The 12,222-nt window shown below is 37.8% G+C and overlaps 2 protein-coding genes across 2 annotated transcripts; one reads left to right on the plus strand and one right to left on the minus strand.

Moving 5' to 3' along the window:
- Positions 1-786: 786 nt before the first annotated feature.
- On the minus strand, positions 787-3,388 carry mrpl55 (mitochondrial ribosomal protein L55). Its single transcript, XM_074667439.1, has 3 exons — positions 3,238-3,388; positions 1,310-1,526; positions 787-990 (listed from the first exon to the last, which is right to left on the minus strand). Exons 1-3 carry the CDS (start codon positions 3,273-3,275, stop codon positions 841-843), a joined length of 405 nt encoding a protein of 134 aa, XP_074523540.1. The 5' UTR covers positions 3,276-3,388; the 3' UTR covers positions 787-840.
- A 235-nt stretch (positions 3,389-3,623) lies between these two features.
- Positions 3,624-11,098, plus strand: ctns (cystinosin, lysosomal cystine transporter). Its single transcript, XM_074667438.1, has 11 exons — positions 3,624-3,753; positions 5,278-5,388; positions 5,612-5,690; positions 5,913-6,003; positions 6,368-6,471; positions 7,417-7,542; positions 8,685-8,784; positions 8,960-9,079; positions 9,399-9,569; positions 9,901-10,018; positions 10,547-11,098. The coding sequence occupies exons 2-11, from the start codon at positions 5,301-5,303 to the stop codon at positions 10,687-10,689; spliced, it is 1,140 nt and encodes a 379-aa protein (XP_074523539.1). The 5' UTR covers positions 3,624-3,753; positions 5,278-5,300; the 3' UTR covers positions 10,690-11,098.
- The last annotated feature ends 1,124 nt before the right edge of the window (positions 11,099-12,222 follow it).

Genomic DNA, 12,222 nt, shown 5'->3' on the forward strand with positions numbered 1-12,222 from the left:
TTCATCAGTTCATTGTCAGGCTACAATGAAAACTTTAAGTTTATCTGTGATGTCTTATTTATAACTCTTATTTGTAACTCTATGCTACTGTTCTACCTGTCCCAAGGTCTTTTGAGTCATCTGTAAATACAACTTTTTAACTTCAATTTTCACTTCTTCCCCTTGATGTTGGCATATTATTTTCTTTTAATTGTATAAGAATATCTAAGTCAACTGATGTCCTCAAAAATATCCAGGGTGGGATAATCAAAGTCTGAACTGTAAGACAGTTAAGTGTATTATAGAGATCCACACTCTCTGCAGCTCTGCTAGCACTTCTTCTGTTACCAAAATGCAAGCAAATCTTTGGGGTTATGTAGGTTTTAAAGGGGTGTAATGAAGTTTGCACTTGAAATAAACAGAATATATATCAAGATCTCAAGCAAGATGTTTGGATTAAAACTGCACTAAAAAGTATTGATCATGTTTTCTGTTATGAATGTCTTACCTAATTCTTGGTTAATTACTTATGATTCATTCCTGTCTCATTATTTACCTTTGCTATTTTACTATTTTTGCCATGTTAAAGCTAACTAACCCAAATTACTTATAAATTAAATTATAGTTATGAGACTGTCTGTTAGAAAGAGAACAGGAGGAAATTCCCCAGATAGTTAAACTCCTCTGAAATCAAGCTATTAATTAACTCGATATTAAAGTTTGATGGTTCTGGGTTCTAACAATCACTTTGTCATATTGAAGTTTTAATTGAAAAATACAGTGAAAGGACACAGGAAGGTTTACAAGGACAAATATTTAATGGATGCTCTTATTTAACGATATATGAAACATAATAAAACACTATTTCTTCTTCCAGAACTGGCTGTATCTGTCGGCTTTGAAGTCATCTTCATAGTCAGCTACTGTCTGTTTTACTGTTTTCTTCACGTCTCTTTTCTTCTGTCGAGCCCTCCGCTCCTCTTCAGACAGAGCTGACAGGTTTACTGGCATCTTGTTTAATATGAAAGAAACAAAAGATTAAAAAACAGGTTATGTCACAGTGATGTCAGTTTCTGCAAATTTATAACGCAGTGTATTTTACTCTTCTCTGCCTGTGTAGGTGTTTGATAAACAAATTTTCTGACAGAGAAGAACAAACTCAAATGTTTTTTTTTAATTAGACAACTGTAATGCTGTATTAAATTACTAGTCAACTGTGAGTAAATACAAACATTCTTACAAACAATATTTTCACTTTAAATACTGTCTGCACATGCAATTTATGAGGCTTTATGTTATGATACACAGAATATAAACAGTAAAAACTGACCATGAGGATGCGTTTGGGTTCTTTGTATCTGATGTTAAGGGTGGACCCATCCGGTCGAACCAGCATCACGGTGTAAAGCCTTTCATATTTCTGCCGACCACACATCACCACTGACGTCCTGTTGGAGTTTAGCTTCGGACCTTGGCTGTGAAGCAGAGCCACCTGGCTGAGCGCTGGGGTGTTCGCACTCAGTTTTAACACTGACGGGCAGCCAGTCCTGGTGAGCACAAGTGAAGAACATGACCACTCATCCAAAATATACAGCTAATGATGGTGCTGTGATCAAGTTAATTCCCTCATTAGTGTTTCCTAAAGTGGTGTCCTCTGTGGTTAAGGTGAAGGAGTGCTGACGTGTATTCTTTCTGAAAGTTTAACAACATCTACACTGTCATGCATTGCTCTGAAACTACCCTTTCAGAGGAATACATAAAAAAAGGTGGATGTTTTGCAAAATGTTGTGATTGTGATGATTTGAAAAACCAGAAAACCACATGTTCTAATTAAACATAGCATAACAAAGACATACCAAAAGAAATGAATTACTTTCTGAAAAATACATATATTTACCAACAACAAACCCCAAAAAAATGAGACACTGTGAACAAAAGATCTGAAGTTATGAAATGCTCAAAGAAAACATCTGGTGTAGCAACTCATAAATAAAAGGTTAGTTGCCAATACATTGGTCACATGTTCTAGCATAAAAAGGGCGCCCAAGAGACCCAGAGCCCAAGAGACCCAGAGCCTTTTAGATGTAAATATGAGGAAGGGTTTCCTAACTTACAATCGTAAACAATCTTGGGATGCCATTATCTACAGTTCATAACGTCAGTACCAGATTTAGAGAATTAGAAGAGCTCTCTGGAAAGGCCAGAAACCTCCCCTCAGGAACACTTCACATAGCCATTATTTCAGAACTTCGTTTGTGACTTTAGCTAAAAGCCCAGCATCGTACGGTAGAAGCAATAATTAACTGATGTTTAACACAGCAACCTTTAATCTCACACTAAAGATGAATTATAAAGGAGAAAACTGCCTTGTAGTCAAACAATTCAAAAATTACAGTCAATTTTGGAATCATGCACAATCCATCCTTCAGTCTTAGCAGGAGAGGGACCATCCTGCTTTTTATCAGGGCTCAGTTAGGAAGCCAGCATCAGTGCTGGTAAAAGGATGCATTAAAGCACATGGCATGTGTAACTTGCACATTTGTTAGATTTGGCACCATCTATCCCGAATGATGTGCTGCCCAATAGATAAGACGTTTTAGATAAGCCTTACTGATGTCAGCAAAGCAGAGCCGAACAATACTCCACACTTAAAACAGCAGCAAGGTTTGGTAGGAAGGAGAGGCAGAGTCTGCAAGGAGGGATTAAATGATACATAAAGTACAGAAAAGACAGCCCAAACTTGGGAAGCAGTTGGAACACTAAATAAAATGAGGCTGAAGAAATTTTCTGGTCTTCTCTGTTGTGTATTAGATAAAGTCTGCTGATGTTCCATGAAGGGGTGATACACAATAACAGCAGTGTTAAAAATGTGTTTTAAATATCCCAAACGAGGGTGTCGCTCAAAGAAGAGGACTTGCTTCCGTCATGACTTTTAAGAAAGGTGTTTCTGTAATTTTGTACCAATATTGAAATAGTTTCTCCTTCTCCGATTTTGTCCATTTGTAATAGATTTAATTCAATTAGCAGGGTTTTGTATCTGCTGTACCATCACACCATGTTTCCCTTTTGCACTTGACAGAGCGTCAAGTTTTGTGAAAAGTAATGGTAGTAAACACCGTTTAGCATGAACACTTATTTTTATCAGAGCATACTTAAGGTGACCCTTCCTCACCATCCTCATCAAACATAGCAAAACCAAGTTTTAGGAAAAGTTGTTCACATACCGTTAATATTTTAGCACAATCATTCGATTCTTACCATAGCAAGCTCCGCAGAATGCAGAGTTTTTGAAGCATGTTCGATAATATCCAGAGTAAATCCAATCTGCTCTCCGAAACGCGAGGTACAGCTGCTGTCAAGGCATCTAACCGGAAGTACTCCAGAGGGTCAGGCAGCGCGTAAGCATACGCCACTTCCGGAACGTTGATCACCACAATTTTCCAACGAGTAACAGCCACATCTTATTATTCTTTTTTTTTTTTCATAACCTAGAACATAACTGACCTATCAGAGATTACACTGTCCATATAAATAACCTCAATATCTATATTAACCTGAATATATAATAAATCAAATTACAAATTTCCATGATAATATGAAACTTTACACTCCAACGCAGTAGGTGGCGGTAGGTGTACCTATGTGCAGAGTGCCGCCGAACATAAAATAAAACAAAGAAGAGGAGGAGGAACAGGAAGAAAAATAAAGGAGGAGGGGAAGAAAACAGATCTTGTGACCTGCCAATGAACAAGCAATCGAAATAATTGATGTGTAGTAAGTTGTCCTTTTTTCCTCGTTTAAATTAACTTAACGATTCGATTACTCAAACGCTATATTTGTTGTTGCGAGCAGCTCTGATGTATTATAACAGATTAGGACTCAATCACACTCTGACTGAACAGATGTCAATCCATCTCACTCTTTAATTCACTTTTACATGTAAGGTGCGTGATGGATGCGTGACGGCTCTGGCACGTATGCATATGTTTTATTTGGAGAATTCATTTTGAATTTGACAAAATACTAACAATTTGGATAGAGGCTTTGTATATATTTTACCTTTTTACACCATGTTATGTTTGAAAACCCAGGAGTCTGGGTTCTGAAGTTTTGAATAGGGTTTTTATCGTGCTATAAGACTTTAGCTGCTCATCAAACTGTCTTCTTTGACTTATTTTTTATTGCATGATTCCACTGATGATTTCAATAAGTGATGAGTCAGACCACTTAAGCACCCTGGGTCCTTCTACAGAGCCATACTGTTGGGTTGCTTGGGATTCAAATTTAATGTTTATTCTTGATATATCTTTAGAAATGTTTACAGTCTTCATTTGTTAAAAAAAACAATAGTGAGTGTGTTTTTTTCTCCCTTAATCATTAATGATACATGGCAACATAATGGATATAAGTGATGGCTTTGCAGAGTTACCGCACAAATTGTTAAATTGTTAAATATACTGGATAAGAGTGTATAGAGTGAGTTACCCACTACTAAATGTGGAGTGTCCAAGTTAATTTTATAATATTTATTCCTACTGGTAAATAGAAACATGTCTGCATTGTCTGTCAGGAGTGCAAACTGTCAGCAACCTGTCTGGTGTCAGAAAACACAGTTTGAGAAGAAACAGATGTTGCTGGTATTAGGGATGGGTACAGAATTAGGTACTTCTATACGTACCGACCAAGTTTTGTCAAAAGTACCGGGTACCGACTCACGTAAAACCAAAAGGTACCATGTCTAAGTTCCTAAATGCATCCTTGTGACTGTGAGGAAGTGGAAGAGTAGGTGATTTTCCATGCTGGACATGAACACAGCACTGCAAGGTACGAATTGAAGAATAAATGTGTTAAATTGAAAAAAAGGCAAGGGTTACGGTTAGAAATAAATAAAATTATGTTATGCTACCACATAAACACAAAAAGTACCAAAAATGTGTACTGTTGAGTACTGGTACCGATTGCCAGGTACCAGGCATCTGTACTGTACCATTTCAAATGTGAAAGGTACCTCTCCCTTGCTGGTTTGCATACCAGCATACTAGCAGGAATGTTTGTGCACTTACAGGCATCCAGACAAGTATCTCTGCATACCAATCAGCCTCTTTGGTGTTCTCTGTGTCTACTTTCTATCCCAAGATAGGGAAATGCTTTATAAAAGCACATTGCACCAAAACCTGCATGAATTATTAAGTACAGTTTTTCTCGATTGCCAAGAGGCATTTCTTGATTCTAAGCTCAATGTGTCAAAACTCTAAACTCATATTGATGGTGATTTATGTTTGCCCTGTGTCCTTTCAGGTTGACAGTATCACTCTGCAGAGATGTCAGGTCGGGGTTTGGCAAAGAAGTGGTTATCCACTCACCTGCTGCTTCTGTTGATGCTCACAGCCATATCTGGTCAATTTACAGGTATTTCTGTGAAAAGTGATTCCATCAGCTTCAAATAAAGAAAAATAATAATTCAGCATTGCCACTGCACTAAGGTAGTTGGGAAACAACATTAAGTGACTCAGTAACTTCTTGGTTATTGGCATGAAAGGCTAATGTTATAGTGTTAGTTTTTGATCCTTTATTGAAATTGAATGAACTGATTATGTGTCTATGGTGTTTGTTCTCTTGTCTGTCCCTCTAGAGTCCAGTCTTTGCTTGTTAAGTCCTGATGTGGTGACACTTGAAGAAAACTCAAATGCAAATGTTACCTTAACTTTCAGGTGAGCGCAGAAACACATTTAAGAGTTTGAATAGATACTTTTTGTTCACTTTCATAATCTAAAAAAAAATAGCTTTCTACTTTTATTCTCCTAAAAATCTACAAGCTATGGTTGAATTAAAGCAGACATTTTCAATAAAATGATGTTTTATTGTGATATCAAAGTTTGAGATGCAAAGATACTTCAATGTTGTTCTGACTAGATTCTTGTCTCTTTCACTAGTTTACCTCTCAACCAGTCAATTGTGATTGAGTTACATGTAAACCACAGCTCCAAGCCGAACTACTTGTCCATTATCACACTACCACAGCAGGTAAAAAAAATACTACTTCAAAACCATGCATCAGGGAAATCTTCCTTTCACTCTTTGAATCTTCAGAAGAGATTTTGTCTGTTAAAGTTTCATTTATCTTTGATTATTCTTCAGTCATGAAATCTGTTACAGAATTGACCCTAACTATGTTAAGTCTAATGATTTTTCTTGCCCTGCTAACTAGTGGAGAGTGACAACATCCAGTTCATCAAATGTAGCCTTTGTTACTAAGAAGTGTACCAAAGACTGACATGAGGACGCAGTGTCTTAAAGATGCCATCATAAGATTTTGAGCCTTCATTGATCGACTTGATGTCAATGAATGTTTTTCGTGTGTCTGATGAATGCACTTGTTTTTGTTTAGGTGTTGCTGCCAGCAGAGGCAACCTCAGTCTCCTTCAACGTGACTTCCCATAAAGTGGGTCAGGTGACAACACACCTACTGAGCAATAGCACAGATCTTGGCAGGTAGGCACAAGCTGACACAGAGCTTTTCTTTTCTCCTCTTTTTATGCCACTTCAAACTAAAGGTTAGATGAGAGGATCAGTAAACCTGTCTGTCTCAGCACAACTTTTGTTCGCTGATTATGCGGTCTACAACTTGTTTCAACAACCGTCTAGGTTAGAGTGAAGTCAGCTGGTTGGTTTAGACACAAGCTATCAGCTGGTTAAAATGAGAGAAATTTGGATGAAGGCAAGGGTGAAATCCTCTTCAGTTTGTTGGGAGTAGAGCCATGTCTGTGAGTAACAACTCAAAAAGGATTTGCTGTTTGTCCATTTTTTCAAGTTGTTGCTCCTTCCTTTCTTAACGAACAGTGAACTTGACAAACAAATGAGTGACTAAATGGAGAAAGCCTTGGTCTAAAGAAATGTTACTAACATCTTAAGACTAACATCTTGTGCTGTCATTGGGTTTGGTTTGTGAGTACAAATAAACACAAGTTGAGTTGAGCAGACAGACCACAAGAGTCACAAGTTTTAATGGCGATGGGGAGAAAAGTAACTTCACTTCCTCTTGTTTATTTTTTGCTGCTGTTTTGGCTTGCTACGAGAAAAGGGAAGGCACACTAAGACCCAGTGTCTCGGTTGTAAAAGGTTATTTATCACAAAAGAAGTAAAACTATTGTATTTCACAAAGAGAAACAACTGAAAATGACAGGAAGTGCTGCTAAAAAACAAATAAGGATAACCAAAAAACTTTGAACTAGAATAATAAGCTCCCCGCAGAAAGCTATGCTGTGGTCTTTCACATGTCCTGGATTTTGAAAGAAGTGTACTACCCATATTTATTTCACATATATTTAAATTACTTGAGATTGTGCATTTTAGATCCATTTAACTGTCTAATAACCATGATACTGTAAAGACGCTGTTCAAAATTCTGACTCTCTCCCTTCTAATTCGCTCTGTCAGGATCCACTTTATGGTCGTGCGTAGCAACATCATCTCTGTAATCAGCCAGGTGATTGGCTGGATCTACTTCCTGGCCTGGTCAGTGTCCTTCTACCCTCAGGCCTGGGAAAACTGGAGGAGGAAAAGGTAGATTTCAGTTTATCCTGATGTTTTTTTAATAACATTTCCCTTTTCTGACATTTTGATATTATTGGGTGTTAACAGTAAGTGATCTTACAGCCTCCCAAACCACTCAGATTAAACTTTTTGAGTTCAATGACATAAATTGCTCGGAGACCTGTTCTTAAGCGTTCAGAGATTACAGTGGTAATAAAAAAAACATGCGGATTACAGTGAAATATTTAAGAGAATCAGCCCACAATCCTGTCAGACTACGGCTGCTACAGCTTTGGATTATTGCCGGGAATGGCCCGCTGGTTTCACCTCAACGCCAAACTTAAGACTATGTCTGTGTGTGTGTGTGTGTGTGTGTGTGTGTGTGTGTGTGTGTGTGTGTGTGTGTGTGTGTGTGTGTGTGTGTGTGTGTGTGTGTGTCTCTCACTCCCTTTCTGTGTGTGTGTGTGTGTGTGTGTGTATCTATCCCTCTCGCTCTCTGTCACCCCTTTTTACCCCCCCCCCTTCTCTCTATACTTCTCTCTCCTATACTCTCTCCTCTATCTGTCACTATAACCCCAACACAGTTGAGGCAGATGTCTGTCTAAGAGTCTGGTTCTGTCCGAGGTTTCTGCCCATTAAAGGGAAGTTTTTCCTTGCCATTGTAACTTGCTAAATGCTGCAAAGTCCTGTATTCATGGTGGATTAAGATAAGATAAGACTCCTCATCTTGTCCTGATATTGGGTTTCTGCTTATAAAATTTTATTAACATTTACGGGTCTAGACCTGTGAATGTTTTTGTAAAGTGTCTTGTTAACGTTTGTTATGATTTGGCGCTATACAAATAAAGACTGATTGATTGATTGATTGAATTTTATTTTTGAAAATTTAAAGTAAAGATTCAGGCCAAATGGTTCATGCTTGGTCTTAAGATCACTGTTAGGTTGAATTTCTTAAGGTTTTTTAAAACCTCACCAATGACAAACTATTTTTCACCCAAGTTCTCAAAAAGCAAAAACAAGCCTGATGGATGGTTGTCTGTTAACTCTATGTTGTTTATTTGGGTCTTCTGCGTGCTGTCCTATGTTAAGGATGGAATTTAAAAAATGTAAATAATGAACCATGTCGGATACATTACACTGACATACATGTGTGTGGGGTTTTTTTTTTATAGTGTCGTAGGTCTCAACTTTGATTTCCTGGCTCTCAACATAACTGGCTTCATCGCATACAGTGTCTTCAATATTGGGCTGTTCTGGATTCCTTCTACTAAGGTGACTTGAGGCTTATCTCTCTATTTAGAGAACAATCAATACATTTTTCTAGTCATCTTTCAAAAGTAAAACATTTAATTCTTTGTCATTATGATAAACCACTTTGAGTGCAACTTTTACATTTTTTGCTCAACAATAACTTGTGTCTGTTGTTTGTTTCGATGTTTCCTTGTAGGAGGAGTTTCTGAGGGTGAATCCTAATGGAATTAACCCTGTTGATGCCAACGATGTCTTCTTCAGTCTCCATGCTGTCGTGTTGTGTTTGATCTATGCCATCCAGGCTGTGATATATGAGGTGATGGGATTTATACCTCCAGAGTAAATTTTATGGTGATGTTCCTTAATTCACTAATGGTGGTATCTTTTGCCCCTTGACTGAATGTCTGTCAACAATGCTCCCAAGAGGGACTTGCACAAAAATGAACAACCACAAGTCATCAAGTCTACTTGAGTCTGTCTGTTTTGATAAACATAAAGAAAGGATTTCAGAAAATTTTAAAGACAATTCAGTGGTTTATGTGCCATTACCCAAAGTAAATGACTTTCTGTGAGTTTGTAGAACCACAGTTTTACACCCTTCAACCCTAAGTAACTCTGTGTCCTCTTTCTTTCAGAGGGGTGGTCAAAGGGTCTCTTGGACTGCCATGGTCTTGTTACTGATTGGTTGGACTTTTGCCTTGGTTAGCTTGTTTCTTGCTGTAGCTAAACAGATCACCTGGTTGGATTACCTCTACTATTTCTCCTACATTAAACTAGCAGTCACTCTGATCAAGTATGTACCACAGGTGAGTGTTACACTCTTCAGAATCAACATATTGGACACATCCCAACATTAGGAAGTATTGCTTCACGGTAGATTTCTTATAAATACTTGAAATGTTAAATGACATCAAGTTTCATTGTGGTTTTAGTTGTAGTTTAATTCAAAATGGGGTTGAAATTCTGGACATTGGGATTCTGTTTCTAACAAAGGGAAGATGAGTGCTGTTTTACTTTAGCTCAGCGCTGTTTGATCCACAAAATTTCATGAACATATTTTTGTGTGTTATTTTTCCTTGAATATAACATATGATATTTTCAGAAACTTAAAAGGCCTTTTGTCGTTGTTTTCCTCAGGCATTCATGAACTTCAAAAGAAAGAGCACTGAAGGCTGGAGCATTGGCAACGTGTTGCTGGACTTCACTGGTGGAACCTTCAGTATTCTTCAGATGATCTTACAGTCTCACAACAACGGTATCTTCTGTACTATGTTCTGTTTAATGCTGTACTTCTGGTTTTGGTTGTACCAGCTGTAGTTTCTGCTCAGGAGAAATTACTACACTGCTTGTTACGCAAGGACACCCTGAGAGTTGTGTTTGAAAAAGTGTCAAACTGGCAGTCGACACCATTATTAGCCTTGCTTTTCCTAGAAAGACCTTGAGAGAATGAGAAGTTTGGTTGTTTTTACAGAATTACCTTCAGTAATTGTGTGATTGCTGATTGCGAAGAAAAACACATTTTAATCAAAGCGTCACTCTAAGTTGTGTTTTACATCTCCATCAGAAGTAAAAACACGAGTAGTTGTAGTTTACACAACAATCATGTGAGCATCTTTGTGTTTTCAATTCAGGCCATGTTAGCACAGCAACATTGTTATATTTCTTGTAAATTGTAGTTTACCTGAAAGTATTGCAGTATCCCTGCTCCGAGATTTTCACTGAGTTATGGAAAGCCTAACATCTCTTCTTACTCCTTCTGTACTGTATTTGTGTCTCTTCACAGACGAGTGGATGCTGATATTTGGTGATCCTACAAAGTTTGGCCTGGGTCTGTTCTCCGTGGTGTTTGACATCCTCTTCATGGTCCAGCACTACTGTCTCTACAGAAAGCCATCACAGTATGAAGCCATTGCAGGACAAGAATAAGCCTGATGCTGACCCCTCGTCTTACTGATGGAGCGTCTGTAAAGATTACTACAAGGGAGCCAATGATTGATTGATATCAGTCAGATTACCACAAGCACATCTGAGAAACCAAGAACTGATTGAAGCTGTTGATGATCATGTGTTGCTTGTCTCCAGAGTACTGTGCCTTTCTCTTAAAAATCAGCACTTTATGTAATAATGTCAATATAAAAACTCTTTTTCACAACTGTTCTTGTACTTTTGAGATTATGTACCCTCAGAGCCTTATTCAGGCAGGCCAATAATGACATCCACTTTCAGCACACTGCACATTACTGTTGGTATTTTTAGGTAACATAATGAAGAGTAAGTGTACCTGCTCAGCATCAACAGCCAATTCATTTAGATTTGGTGGTCCCTCGTTGGTTTGAATGGCCTAGTCTTTTTAAATTCACCGAGCTCCTGATAGGGGGGGAGGGTTGTTTTTGTTTTTTGTTTTGTTTTAATTTAAATTTTTTATTTGTTTATTGCTTTTGGCTTTCGTACCTTGAAGAAAAAGTCAGAAAAGTTGATAAGCTTGCTTGGTTTGTGTCATTAATTTACCCAGTACACTACTGCAGTTGCTGATGGTTTAATGGTGTGAGGGATATTTCCTTGGAGCATTTAGGGCCTCTTTTATCCTTTCCATTATTATAGTAGTAGTATCTTCTATTATTAATTGAGCATGGTTTAAAGCCCACAGCCTACCTGTGTATTGTTGCTGACCATGTGCATCCTTTTAGGACTACATCATCTGATGGCTACTTCCAGCAGGATAACTCCATGTCACAAAGCTCTAATCTGAAACTGGTTACTTGAACACGACAATGAGTTCACTGTATTCCAAAAACCTTCACAGTCACCAGAGCTCAGTTCAATAGAGCTCATTTGGGATGTGTTGGGACGGGAGATTGTCATCATGGATGTTATCATGTTAATATGAAGCAAAATCTACGTGGAATGTTTTCAGCGCCCTATTGAATCTATGACTTCAAGATTTAAGGCAGTCATGAAGCGAAAAAAGGTCCAACCTGGTACCAGGAAAGGTACTTAATCCAAGTCATATATGCCAACCTGTTTTTTGTTTGTTTTCGAGGAGCTCGAAATCTCGTAGCCAGAATTTCCATCTTCTCTCCTTTCGGGAACCGTTTGAATTTATTTACTGACTCAAATGGTTAATAACGGCAATGGCAGTAAAACCGAACGTAGCGGCACGCCGAGGCTCATTCCAATTTATACCGTAGTAACCCGAATATCACCGTAAACCGTCTCTCTTCTTCGTAAAAGAGCCGTTTGAATTTTCTCGCTAGCCCAAATGGTTGAGGAATTATGGTAACTCAAACAAAACTTCGTTAGCCAAAGCATTAGCTTAGGCATTACTGCCCAAGTTATTTTGTGTCTTATAACATGAATGTCAGAGCCAAAGAAATTAAAATTTAAAAAGTTCACAATAACAATATTTATAGAGTAAACATAATGTTAGAAATAGTAATTAAAACATATATATACATAAAA

Source organism: Halichoeres trimaculatus, unplaced genomic scaffold (genome assembly GCF_033239565.1).
Source record: "Halichoeres trimaculatus isolate MK-OKI-2021-1 unplaced genomic scaffold, fHalTri1.1 fHalTri1_scaffold_4, whole genome shotgun sequence".
NCBI classification, from domain to species: domain Eukaryota; kingdom Metazoa; phylum Chordata; class Actinopteri; order Labriformes; family Labridae; genus Halichoeres; species Halichoeres trimaculatus.